We start from the raw sequence: 14,719 nt of genomic DNA on the forward strand, positions 1-14,719 counted from the left end.
TGAACTGAGTCAGTTTATTTCCAGTGTCCAATATCATTCAATATTATTTCTCTAAGAAAATCTCTAGAATAGACTGGCTATTGTCTGTAGGAAATAGAATTAGACAAAAAACTCATTAAGGAAAAATGTAGAAATATCTTTATTATCAGGCTAGTCTAAGAAAGCGGATATGTAATATAATGTATAAAATAGGTCATTTGGAAGACCAAGCAAAATATAAGCAGACTCGGTTTGACAAAGTTTGATCATGAGAGGTAATAAAATGTGCCATGTATCTGCAAAACGTACATAATTTCATATGGGATGTGCGTTTTATTTCGTGCTTCCTGTAGATCTATATTGAAAGTATTATTTCATGCAATTTCACAACTGCATTTCATAGTTCAAAATGAGTTTATTTACCGAAATAACGTACCATTATATAAACGTACCTTTTTATTACGTACCTACGAAAGCCTGTTTGGGCGATTTTGTCTTGGTCATTCTCTAAAAGGTCTTTGAACCTTATTAGACTTTGAATTTCACATTTCTCACTTCACACTTCTCGTTTTTATACGATTATTGAGAAGAGTGAAGCAGGAAATGTACATTTCATATTTTTATTTCCCATTTGTTACAATACACTATGAAACATATAGAAACTATGAAATTAGAGCTAAGAAAGTCCACAGATCCCACATTTCGTTTGCGATACAAAAATGAGAAATGAGAAATGTGAATTTCACATTAATTTTACAGTTTTCACTTCTCGTTTTCGATACCAAAACTGAGAAAAGTGAAGTTCACATTTATCATTTCTTATTATACACTATGAAACATAAAAACTATTAAATGAGAAGTAAGGAAATGTGAATTTCACATTTCACAGTTCTCAGAAGTGTAAAGTGAGATATGTGAAGTTAACTTTTCTCGATTCTAAAATGTGGCATCTTCCTTGTATAAACGGGTTAATTGATAAGTGATTTAAGAGTTAGTTTGTATTAATATCCTCTAATACAGATGTAGTACCTTTAGCTTCAACAGTTAGTTTAGATCGGGCTACAATGTGTATTTATTGTTGTTGTCGTTGTTTTTGTCGTTGTTGTCCCATTCATTTTTATTCTCCAATTCACCTATTAAGTTCTGTTTGCTTTGGGCTTTTAATGCTGCTTAACTTTTTGCAACTTTCAAATACTATACTATCACTTAATAACCTGATTTATATGATGAAAACTTTTATGATTTAATTCCTAGGTTTATAATGAACGTTGATCTCGCTATCCAATAATGATAAAGCAAATAAACGTGTTTTCTACCCGTATGGCGATAATGGGAGAAAAACTGCTAGCAAATAATGGCCAACATTTTGGAGGCGGGGCGATATCGTGTTCTGTTGATATAAGGGCATGAAGTGATTAAAGTTATCGTATTCTATAATGAGTTTAATGATATCGCTGTAATTGGAATTTAAAAGATACCAATGTATAGTATAGTTTAATATTATTTAATAAAGTCAGGATTTGTTTTTGATTATATTGAGACACTTTATATATAAGGTCAGAATTATTCATCAATTATATCAGATTTAATTCGTTTATCACTAATTAATAAAGTCTTGCAATTGTTCAAGATTATAAGACGCAAGACAGGAGAATCGCTGAATTTAGAAATTAAGATATTAGTATAAATATAAAACTTACAATCAGTGCAATTTGAAAATTATAATAAAGTGACAAAACCAAAAAAAATTTATAGCTTGATGTGTTTGTGTAAGTTATGTGGTTAACTTAATTCCGACAACTTGAAAGCTACTGTAGAATGACATTATATAACTTATTTATAAATTTATCTACCGCATAAGAAGCTAAACATGGGACCAGGAAATGAGTTGTTGTATAATTCTTCGGAGATGTGTCAGAATCTTGAAAGTCACGAGGCTTCGGGAAAATACCCGGAATATTGCCGTACTATACGTGTGCAAGGTATGTGAATTACTCAGTATATACAACACGCGTGTGTTTTGTTGTTATATTTTAATGCAGAGGAGTAATAATTATTTTGTTGATTGCTTACCGCATAAAGGTATGTCTTAAATTGCAATAATATTTTGTCATGATCATATCATTTCATGCCCATATGTAGGTTTTATGATTGCGCATCTTTTTTTTTATTTCTATCTACCATAAAGACATTCAATGCATTTGTATTTATGGAATGTCGAATTTTATAGCATAGCGCGTTCAGTGCACATGCGTTTTCGTCGTTCGGAGTCGCCAAAACGACGCCCTTGGCACTGAAGTCACAGTCTATTTATTATTTGAATATCATAAATTATTAAGACTGTCATGCACGTTATTGAATAAATGAAAAGTTTTACGTTTAAATTACCAGAATTTAAAGGCAGTAAAATTAGATGAGGAAATTATTTAAATGACCCTTTCAATGCATCCCTTGTGATAATTTGAGCAATCTTCACGATATAAAAATGTTACACAAAAACAAAGAATTAATTTTACTACCTGATTTTCTTTTCTTTAAATTTGTTGCTACAATAATACCACGCTTTACTGAAATAATGGCTGTCGACTGGCTTAAGTTGATATTCTAAATTATCCCAATTGAACTGACAGACAGAAATACTTTCATTTGACCATGTAAAACAGGATTTTCATAATGCAGAAAAGCAGACGCGACGATCTACTATTGCAATGCCATGCTGAAACTGACTCGGTAATTAACTCCAATATATTACATTTTATCACGATTTCATTTGTATTTTTACTTCTTTCGTTGTTTAAACTGTAATCAAGATTATGAAGAATTTCTTGTTCAAATACAGCACACTTGTTGTGTCAGGTTTCAGCAAATCTTATCAAATATTCAAGGATTGTAACAATAGTTATAGATAAAGCTGATGAAAAAAAGAAGAAAGACAAATGTTCCCGAACAATTTTGAGTAAACAGTGGAATATTTTTACTACCGTCTATTACAATTAAAAATTATGAAAACATGAGTTGCTCGCTGAAAAGGATAATCAAAACGTTTGAAACTTATTAAAGTGTTTTATAGCTTTTAACTTTCTCACACAAAAATGCGAGGGGTGTTAATCCTAATCCCCAGTCAATGTAAAGAAGATCAGGGGGCTGGTGAAGTCCATAGTAGATGGATGAAAGCTCCCAAGGTTAGCGTTCAATACATTTTTGTGTGAGAAAGTAAAAAGCTATAAACAATTTAATAATAAAAAATGAAACCACACAGTTGGATTTTCATTCAAACGTTTGAAACTTCAGTAAATTGTTTCTGAACGTGTGCGAATACGCTGAGTAAAATTTAAATTTTTCAGAAACTAAACCATAACACGCAAATTATTTTAAATAAAGAAGAAAACTCTTGACGGAACCGTATCCATTCACATTCGGCGTTTCTTTTAGAAAACTGCTAATTTTTTATGCGTTATATATCATAGAAGAAGGTAATATTATAGTAATTTACGTTTTCTTGATGTTTAACAAATACCTTAATATTGTGTCAGTTAAGTGAGGTATCTATGTAAATGCTACAGCAGAACGGGAATTTACATGTTATAAATTCTGTTTACCATTCGGCACTTTACTTATAATATTTCAAATATTTTGCACTCTTTGACAAAGGTGGGTACAGATGAAACTGAAAAATACTATTGCTTCTTTTCGGGTGTCTGTGTTTTTGTGAATATTTTTTCCATTGCAATTTTCTGATTTTCTTTTATCTTTATAATAATCATTTACTTGATTCTTTTATCAATAATTCCATCTTTCTCACAAGATCAATTTAATTAAATCTGAAGTAACTGTTTATCATTTTTCAGTATTTATTTTTTCGTTTCCTAAATTATTTTCATATATTTCAATATTTTTTTAAAACAACAAAAATAAATAGAACATTTCATTCGCGTATATAAAATTTATCTGCTAGAATAGTTCATATAAGGCAGTCGTTTTCAAGATTTTATTTGCTGTGAAAATATAGATTCAAACAAAAAAATTACAAAAGAGCTGAACAGTTATTGTTCCGCCATTTTTTACATGTGGCGAACAGTCAATCTGTCAAAAACACTTTCATTTTTTTCACCACAATAAAGCATCTACCTAAGCTCGCCCATTATTTGATTTCTCACTGTGCAATTACACAAAGTTACATTTTTACTTTAAGTGAATCGGTAATAGCAAGTGGTGCTCCGCGTACGAAATTACCACTTTGGCAGGATTTGTTTGAATAATCTTGTAAATCTGCAATGCTAAATTTCTTTTCTCACGATATTTGTTCAAAGGAACTGAATGTAAGAATTAATTAAGTGAAGTGTCTACTTTGACAATACACTAATAGAATGGGAGTAACATTGGTTTTATTAGTTAGATACAATACTGTATAGATCTGGGACATAATTAGTCTCTTTTTGATGTTTTACGTTTTCCGTTGAATGACTTTCACGGAATACAAAATTAATAATTAAATTTCGTTTTTGCGGGAAAGAAAAAAGGGAAGTATTGTAGATATAAGTTTTTCATTAGCTTAATATGTTACAGTGTACACTAAAATGCGGTTTGATGTACTTTATGAATATGGTCTATATTACCAACATTTATCTCTGAGTCACTGCTTACTTAGGTGATACTGACGTTATAGTCTCTAAACCATTTAACTTTGTTTTTACTAAAGGAACACTAACATAACGTAGAATCGCAGAAAAGTGCAAACAGTATATCTACGGTTTGAGCACACTGCCGCCACGAAATCTCAAATGAACACTAGACTATAAGATTTTCTTTACTGAAAGTAGTATGTTTTGCAATTTTGAGATATTTATCTCACCGTTAATGTAGTGATTTCATTGAATAATACGCGATAAAGACATCTATATACAATCAGCATACAACGGTGCGAGACAACATGTAATCGTAGATCGCTAATTTAGTGCAAATTGGCACAAAACGGCAAATATATCAGCTGGACATTAGTAGACTGCCGATTAATTTTAGCCGCCCTGTTTATTATATTCATACAATTGACTTCAAATCAAATGTTGTGTACATATATAATTGCGATTGTATTTCTTACAAAAATCAATTTGTTTAGATATTGTTGTTCTGTGCAATTATCTGTTGTTATCCAGCAGACAAATCAACTCGGAAACAAGTGTATTATCAAATTATTTTAATATGTTTGTATGTAACAAGAAACTGTGTATTTGTACGTTACAATATAATAAAATAATTTGAATTTGTATTATGAAACTGTCTGATATATTTTATGTATATTGATTCGGAAAAGTGATAACTCATATACTAAAGGCTCTTAAATGGTAATAGAAGCTGTTTTACACTTTTATCCTAGCGTGTTTTATTTGCACGCATTCACTTGTACATGAATATATACATGCATTAAATACTTTCACCGTAAATGCAGTTTCCCTAATGCGAATTAATGAATTGTAATACTTTAGGTGGTATTCCGCGCGTAACTCTAAATGTGAAAGTAAAGCCAAATATGTAAACATTTAGATAGAATTATTTCTGTGCTTTTGTTTATACGATGGCTGTTGATCTTATTTATGAAGAAATTCGTTAAGTTATCTCAGAAACCCCTTAATAAGAGTCATCCGTACAGGGCTACAATCGCACTAAATTTGCTGACTAATCATTATTCATAGGATGGCGATGCGTAAATTCATAATGAGTTATAAATTAAAGACATTCACCCGTAGATTTGTAACAAATCGGCTGAAATCTAGAGAATGTAATTTTACGTTAGATGCTGAAAAATTTATTTGATTGTTTAATACTCTACCATGTTATAGTAACGGTGATATTTGAGATAAAACTCGGTTTTTGTTATATGTCATTGCGACTTTCCAGCTTTTGATGGTGGAGGAAGACCCCAGATGCTCTTGCTCTTAGTATTTCATCACAAGCGGGCACCTGTGTAGAACCATCTACCTTCCGCAAGCCAACTTGTTGGCTTCCTCACATGAATAATTCAACGCCCCGAGTGAGGCTCGAACCACTCGGTCACGGAGACCCCTACGCACAATATTAGCTGTAGTTTAAAATAACAGGCGGTAACATATATCAAAATTCATAATTTTAGCTCAATAGAACAATCTGTTCTAGTATCAAATTTATGATTTTTTTTTTACTTTGATCTCTGGTAGGGCTCCTTTAAACAATTTTACCATAAAAGTAGCATCCTTACTGAAGGGTGGGTGTAGTTTTGTATTACCCGGTTTCTTTATTACACAAGTAGAAGGATGATATCAATATCGTCATGATGGCGGGCGACGGTAACATTACACCGTACAAATTAACTAAATAAACAGATTGCAATGTCTAATAGAGAACATTCATGGTTTGTCATCACGCTGGAAGGCTCTTAAAATGAGTGTTTATTCAAGCTCTTTTTTCTGGTAGTCAAAAAGGTTTTGATTTTTTTTTCATCCGATATAAACATAAGAAATAATTTTAATGGACGGCATTTTGTCTACAATTTATGATGAACTTTTCCGGTAAAATTGCAAAGCATACTATGTACGCTGGTCAAATGTTACATGCTTATGTCATCTGAAACAATATTAGAGGTAGAGAAGCTGCAGTCTCCTTGAAGACAAACTAGATAGATAAAACCGTAAGATATTATAGTTGTCATGTTTGCAAATAATAACGAAACCGGTACGTTTCTTATGTCTGAATACTTTTCAAATCAATTCTAAAGTACATACAGAACGGTAGCGCAGATCACAGGAGGACAATTGTTGTCCACCCAAATGAGCCTATATATACAATTCATTAACAAAAAAAAAATCTATTCTTGATACACGAAAAAGAAATTTGAAATTTAATATCTGCGGAAAATTCTTTTATAAGACAACCCCTTGTTCATTCTAATATCTCTCGCGGGGAAAATGTTATAATATTGATAACATCTCGGATGAATCAGTTTTCACTTTATTAAAGAATGAATACCTGCCAATCATGACACCGCGAATTACGTTTTAACGTGGCCTTTTAAGTGCGTACATTAATTGGGACTAAATGTCGGTTTCAAATTTAATGAAGTTGTCTTTTAATGACATTCTGTCGCAGAATTCGATAACAATACTAATGATTAGAATGGTACAAACGATTTTATTTGAAAGATTAGATTTTCAGATTTGATCATATATCGAGGTCCTGCGGAGAGACAAATTAAAAACTGTAAACAGAAACTCCACGATTGTCTCGAGAACTGAACTAAATTCCCCGAGGATGTAACAAACGTTTGATGTTTGTACGAAAATACATGCGAAAAATTTAATAAGTGACATTTAGTCATGACATGTATTCACTATGAGGTGTTTGACGTGATCATCCAAATGTTATATGTAAAAAAAATCAAATGCATTCGTCTGATACCGTAATGATTTAAATCGCCACAAAATGCTCATTGCATATCATTTATTTCAATATCTTATCAAACATGTAAAAATTGTGGGCAAAATGATTTGGGAGGCGTGTTATCACAAAAATAGCGAGCAAACGTATAGATTAATTAAATACACTAGATCACTAAGTACTGTTCCGTACATATTTTTTTTGTTCACACAGCCAGGACCGTTTTACAGTTTGCTTAAGACCTCACTTCGGAGAATTTTCGTAAAGCTAATAAAGGTAGAGGTCATGAGTCATATATGAGATTTTTTTTTAATTTACAGACTTGCATCGCAATCAATACACTCTTGTGGTACTAGTAGTACTGAAATTTATGTCTGTCAAAAACATTTACAGTAAAAAAATTAAGCAAAACCGCTCCTCGCATTTATAACATCTATGGCTGTGTGTCATAACCTACCCGCCATTACGCGACTAGGCCAGATGGATCCCGTGCTAGTTCAGTTAGTATAAATAGAATGTAAAGGGTGCAGACCACCAGTGATTTTCACACAGACTTCCATTATAACATAGGCGTGTATGACTTTCCATAAAGCGAAATGTGTATATTTGATCACATTTGTTTTAAGTGCTACCTAAGTTTAACCAAAATAATGGACGAAAAAAGATATGAATAGTAATACTTTGAGTGTTGTTTTTTTTTTGTTTTTTTTTTCGCGGGAATGATACGATCATCGTTGGTCTGGTGGAGAAGACCTTTTCTTTAAACTGTTTTCACTGCGTATTAATGTAGAAAAAAATTAAAATGTATGATAAAATACTGTAAATGCAGAACAAATGGTTCAATTTTGAAGTAAAAAAAATCTTGAGTTTCTCTTATTACTGAACAGTCAGAACGGACTAAACCTTACCTTACTCCAATGTATATATTTACGTAAGGTATTTGTATGTTTTTGATCTGGTTAACCTAAAAGTAATACTTAAACTGAACGAAAGTAGTTGTCTTCGGATATTCACATCGTTAGCTTTGCTGTAGTTATGTGATTCGGTTTATTTGTCATAACTGTAATTGGGAATTTTGTAGATATTTTATAAGGAAATAATCATAGATAATGCAACTGAACTGACGGCAGAATGTTTCTACCTTTTTTCGCGATGTAATATGTATTAAAGTATTATGCGGTTATTCGAATTTGTCTAAAAAACTAAAGGAAATGCATCTGATATTACGATTCATTTCGTTGTTGACTCGGAATGATAATTATGTTGATTTTATACCTGCATTATTAAATAATTTAAGTACACATTTTTTTCATAACGATCAGTTAAACTGAATTTTCTTCAGTGTTTTCTTGAACATGTGTTCCGTTATAGCATCCCGTAGCGTTTAACACAAAAGGTCTTTCAGTCAGATTTGAAGTTGATCAAATTCTTGTATTAGTAATTTCTGCTTTTACGCGGACGTTTCAGTGAAAATACGGATACGGTCTTGACGCGTATTGTTGACGGACATTAGTGTTATATAATGCGCTGTAAGCAATCACCGCCCGTATCATAGTAACACCTTAAAATCGGTTTGGTCCGAAACCGCCAATTGAATTTCCCAGCATGACGCAAATTGCGATTTTGTCATGTAGGCTCGTTTTAACCATTGCGCTAAAGAGCTGCATTTACAATCTAAATCAGTTTCAATTATTGCCTCTCTTCCATTAATGGAAGGCAGGGCTCTTCTTAAGTCGTTAAGTAGAATAGAATATTATAAGAATGTTTCACTGGTTGAAGGTGGAACTGAAATATTTCGCTCAAGGGTAACTGTTTAGGCGGTAATAAGGCTCTGTCGAGTTACCGCAAAAAAGTTGCTTGAGAGTCAGATATTAATCTGCATCTTCAACCATTCTTGCAAACCTTGTTCTTCAAAAAATAAAACGAATACTTTTTTAAACATTTTTATTTTAGTAGCATATCAATTAACGCATTCATTCATAAATTACAGCATGAGATGTTTTTAAGCACCTGCAAAACGCACGGAAAAATACTCTCTGGCATACAATAATCAACAGTCTATTCATAACAACAAACAAAAATATCGTATTTTTTTTACTTTTATTTGTATTATATTGTAGTGTATTGATATGGTAGTGAAAATTACATGTTACATATACCAATAAATTTACCGGTATATGCAAAATCAGAAGAGTTTTTGATCTACACACGTTTTTTTTTCGCGTATAGATTAACCCTCGTATATCCTACATATATACATGAATATTTTAGAGTTCTTTATAACAATGTCAGTGGTCAGTGGTATCCCGCCTTTGTTTTATAACAATAGAATAGAAAACTTTGCCTAAAAAAAAAAAAAGATTGTTTGTTTCCGGTAGGTCGATATTTTTTTTTTTATTTTTGTTTATTAAGTGGGATTTTTCGGTAAAAAATGAATGCAAATAAGGGATTATGCCTTTGGAGCATCAGTAAGCTGATTTCTAACATCACTGACAATGTTTAAAGCATAAAAATGCAGTTTTGCAAGTTTTCGACAATTTCTCCAAGGCCATAAAAACATTTAGGGTCGGGTCAAAAATTTAGGATAGGTTGGGATACCGGAAACAAACATTTTTAGGCCTAATTAGTGAATCATCTTAATCTCATTTAATATGTAAATGCACAACAAAAGTAAAAATGAACTTTTCCAAAAGATTTTAGGCTTTAACATAGTACTATACGCTATATATGGACAAATAAAACATATCATCTGATTACACCTACTAGTTACAATGTTTTCTGACTGAAAAAAATATCATTGGATAATACATGTTTTAGCTAATATTATGACCTTGCGCATGACAAAAACTGCTGACTGTACACGTGTAATTTTGACATCATTTTTATTACAAAATGTGACTACACTCAATTGGCCTGTGCAAGAATATGCTTTCAAAGGATCTCCCAATAGTAATGTAGTGGACCCGTAATCACATTCGGCTATTTCCGTTTGTTTACGTATCCGCCGTATGCAATTTCGTCATTCTCCGGTTGATATGAAAAATAAGTTTCGGTTATGCTCGAGGGATGCCGAAATCGCATGCAGGGGATACGTAAAAGAACGGAAATAGCCGATTGTCATTACGGGTCCGGTACCTTAATTTCGATATACCGTGCACACGACTTAGGCATCCGGTGTGCACGAATTATAACAAATATATTTACATGCCATCAAAAACTATCGTATGAATCAGAAAATCGCCGGTATCGTTTACATGTAGTGCAATATCCCTGTATGAAATTGTTTTTTATTTTCAGAAGCAAATGGCACAGTAAAAGAACTGGTATTTCCAAAAGCGTTAGACCTTGACCGTCCAAAGCGGGCACGAACAACATTCTCACCCGACCAACTATATGAACTGGAGCGGGAATTCCAACGAAATCAGTACCTAGTAGGGAAGGAGAGATCAGAGCTAGCAAAACGACTCAGGTTATCAGAAACTCAGGTGAATATTTTCAAACGTTATATTGCGCACGGCAAACTCATGGAGAGGTCGTAAGTTCGAGTCACGGTTGAGGTGTATGTTTTGAATAATAATTGTCATAGGATAATCAGTCTAAGGTCGTTTGTTGTCTACTGTTGCTGAATAACATTTAATTAAAAAAGTAGCACGAGATACACATTTCATCTATATATGTAGTAACGTTAAATACATTTGATGTGAATTTTCTATATTCGATATAGTAGATATCTAAAGATAAAATATTTTAGTGAAATATGATATATTTTATCATCTGGAGTTCTTATCAGTATTTACTTGTATGTTCTTCGCAAAGTAACTCCGAATTCTTCACATATATAAGAGGCAGTTTATTTATTTATTTATTTGGGTTTGACGGCGCACCAACACAGTATAGGTTATATGGCGCCAAACAGGACTACAAATTTTGGTTTCACATCTCATTTACATCGAAATAAAAACATGAGGTATGAAATGATGAAATGTGTATCTCGTGCTACTTTCTTAATTTTATGTTATGCAGCAACAGTCGACTGTTAAGAAACTTCCAGATTTTTAGTGGTACTACACATATACGTTTTTTTCTGGTATACTGTATTTAGCTATTCATATACATGTGTATACTAGCTAGTACGTATACTAGCTAGTACTATTTCAAAGCTAAATCAATATGGAATTTGTGTCAAGTATACCTTTAAACAAGAGTCAGGTCCATTCTTCATTGCAAGAAAATGATAGTTAAATTATACGCCTAAAATTATCATAAAAACCATATGAATTCCACTTTTGTATTTAGCAGTTTGGATACTTATTTAACCGCGCAAGTGGAATAGGAAAGTCGTATAAGAAAGTGGAATTTAATACTTTGCACACTTCCGATGTTATATTATTGTTTAAAGTAATATTTTTATCAAATATCATGGTTTTTGCTATTTGAAGATGTGCTGTTACTGTCAATTAGTCCTCCCTCAAGATTTAATGCAATTTAACAATCCAGAATTGAATAAAAGTCATTGTAATGGTTATTGTATTATTCTGATCTGAATAAAAACGTTTAAGGACATTTAGTTACTCTCAAGTATTTTATTACGATGTGGGGAAGGTGGAGTAGAGATTAATGTAATCTTGAATGTAAATTGTGATTTCAAGCGGAGTCGTGGCACTAGGATAGTGTCTTAACCAAACTGGATAAGACTCATAAGGCTTATTGTAAAATCTCCATGCTTGATTGCTACAAGAGTAAAATCTATACAGACTTCTATTGTATGGTCTTCAGACACTACATTTGGGAGGGGGTCTATGTTATTATGTAGAAAACAACAAAGGAATCCGAAAGTGTTTTAGTGACAGAAATTAAGTACAGGAGGTCCAGTACTAAGTTACGTATGAGTATCAGACAGTGTAAAATACTTAAAGATGTTTTGAAATAAAAAAAAAAATATTCAAGAGAGGTTTATGCATTGTACAAGTCAACTTTTGATATATTTTGTATTATTGTGTTTATGCACTAATTTTACACAATACGGATATCTTTATTTCATGCTGTGGCAAGATGTGGCGTAACGATTTTCATTTTTTGTTTCAAAACTTTTTGTACAACGCCATTAAATATATACGTGTATTAAAATAAGCGGACTTTAATAAAATAAAACAGTTTTTGCTTTGTTAGTGGCCCGTGCATATATGATCTGGTTAATATGAAATCCTCTGATTTGATTAAGATGGGGTTTCGTCAGACTGGCCTTTGGTACATTGAACTTCATTTAAATCTGCTTTGCAAATTATCCAACCAATCGTTCAAAAATAACAAAGCATCAAAGATGTTTTGACGTGACTAACAAAATTAAAATTTCATATTGGTTGTGTCTTCTTTTACAATTAATTTCAGATATATATGTACTATGTATATGGCAAGGGTATTCAAAGTTTCATTTTGCAGTAAAAAATTTAGTTCATGTGGTGGAAGTTTACGATGGAAAATGATTGTATTTATTATTGTATTTCGACAAATGAAAAAAGTTGACATTATCATCCTTTGAGATTCTTTTGAATGGTTGGTCATGTTGATCAGTATTTTCCTTTTAAATTGTTTAAACCAAAAAAATCAGATGAGTTGATTAAAGAAACTTAAATCGGGAAACCATTGTCAAGCATTTTATTTAGTAGTAGTGTCCCTTCCTTCAAAGAGGTAGTTCGTTCAAGGGAGTTTGTTTATATCACACAGGGGAGTTAATATTTAATTCAGAGTTCATATTTGATTCAGGACTTTAAATGTGTAAGAAAGTTTTTTTTAAACAATTAAAAGTGGTCTTCCTAAGACTCCTTCCTTTTAGACACCAGGATCATGATAACGTAATTTAGACACTTATCAATGAACGACATGTTAAATAAATATGTGAATTTAGAGCTTCTGGATGTATTTATGACAACCCTTTTGTGAGACGGGTTTGTTTGGAAGTTTTATTTTCCGACTTTGTTTTATCTTAATGCATGTGTATGTATCATTATTCGTTCTCTTATAAAGTTCTCTACTACTTCACCAGTATGTGACATCTCTGTCCAATTTCCTAGGTTTCTACCCATAAATACCTTCTTTGGCATTCGGGAAATAGCGAAATGGACTCCTTTCCGTAGAAAATTCCGAAAGGGCCCTTATCCACGCAGGAACTGGTTTCTCGGAAAGTACTGAAATGAAGCTGCATGGCCGGGGGTTCCTGTAGAAAAGGCAACGTCTCAATTCATAATACACCATACCCGCGAATGAATATACTATGAGAAAAAAAGCCGTTAGGACGTTTCAAAACTGCATTATTATGCAGTGTGCGTTATAAACTGTTACTCAGCCTTTTCATTGATGTCAACATACGCTACGCTTGGTTCTGTATAAATTTTCATTTTTCATTAGCCCATGTACGAAATGAAGTTTCGGAGGTCTATATCATCGGGTATGGCCATTATCTGTCTTTCCTTATTTCAGGTCAAAGTGTGGTTCCAGAACAGACGGACAAAGTACAAACGTGATCGTGTACGTGATGCCGAAGTACGTGACTCCAAATCGGAGAGTTTCGCTGCATGTAACATTATGCGCATGCTCCAGCAAGATCCGCCAACGGTTACCCAGTGTGCACCGATACTGACTCCATTACTTCCGGCGTATCACCCATATACTTTATCAGGATATAGTCCCACGTGAAAACGTAGTGTATTCCATGTAATGTAAATAAAATCATGACTATTTATAACCTGTTTGAATTTGTGAGAATTAAAGTTTGCTTTTGTCGTATCTTGTTTTGCTGTTATTTTTCAACAGTTGAATGCAGTTACATGTAGTAGGAAAAAGACCATTATAGTCATCATAGTGTTCAGAATCAAAAATACACTAACATTAAAATAATACACAAAATCCCGCAAGAATTTGTAGCCTTGCCAAATCAGTTACTATACAATAATGAATGTTCCCTACGCTGGTTTTATTAGACTCTTTGGAGAGAAGTTTGTCCGTTTCCTATGCCGTTTCACTTTTTATTCACTATTTTATATCTTGAATTCTTTTTGTGATGTCCTTTATTTCTTTAATGATATCATTTAATGCATATAGTGATATCTTGAAACATGGTGTATTTAATAATATCATGAATTATAGTATTTTAAGATATCATTAAATGTATTTACTAATATCATAAAATGATTAAAAGATTTCATCAGATGAGTAAGATATCCCGCAGTGGAATTTGGATATCTCTAAATAATATTTTATCTTACTCAAACCTTTATTCTTCTTAATCATACTTAAATTTGGTTTTGACATCTGTAAGAAACACTTTATGATATCA

General features: G+C 32.4%; 1 protein-coding gene across 1 annotated transcript; it reads left to right on the plus strand.

Annotated features, from left to right (window-relative positions):
* Positions 1-1,439: 1,439 nt before the first annotated feature.
* LOC123548031 (ventral anterior homeobox 1a-like) lies at positions 1,440-14,153 on the plus strand. Its single transcript, XM_045335265.2, has 3 exons — positions 1,440-1,961; positions 10,684-10,871; positions 13,864-14,153. The coding sequence occupies exons 1-3, from the start codon at positions 1,850-1,852 to the stop codon at positions 14,077-14,079; spliced, it is 516 nt and encodes a 171-aa protein (XP_045191200.2). The 5' UTR covers positions 1,440-1,849; the 3' UTR covers positions 14,080-14,153.
* The last annotated feature ends 566 nt before the right edge of the window (positions 14,154-14,719 follow it).

Source organism: Mercenaria mercenaria, chromosome 9 (genome assembly GCF_021730395.1).
Source record: "Mercenaria mercenaria strain notata chromosome 9, MADL_Memer_1, whole genome shotgun sequence".
Classification (NCBI taxonomy): domain Eukaryota; kingdom Metazoa; phylum Mollusca; class Bivalvia; order Venerida; family Veneridae; genus Mercenaria; species Mercenaria mercenaria.

Bases quoted from the DNA above. Each gene is read 5' to 3' on its own strand.
- LOC123548031 (XM_045335265.2), top strand. From the start codon at position 1,850: ATGGGACCAGGAAATGAGTTGTTGTATAATTCTTCGGAGATGTGTCAG. The intron at 1,962-10,683 runs GTATGTGAATTA...TTTTATTTTCAG, and splicing joins CCGTACTATACGTGTGCAAG to AAGCAAATGGCACAGTAAAA. The intron at 10,872-13,863 runs GTGAATATTTTC...TCCTTATTTCAG, and splicing joins TCAGGTTATCAGAAACTCAG to GTCAAAGTGTGGTTCCAGAA.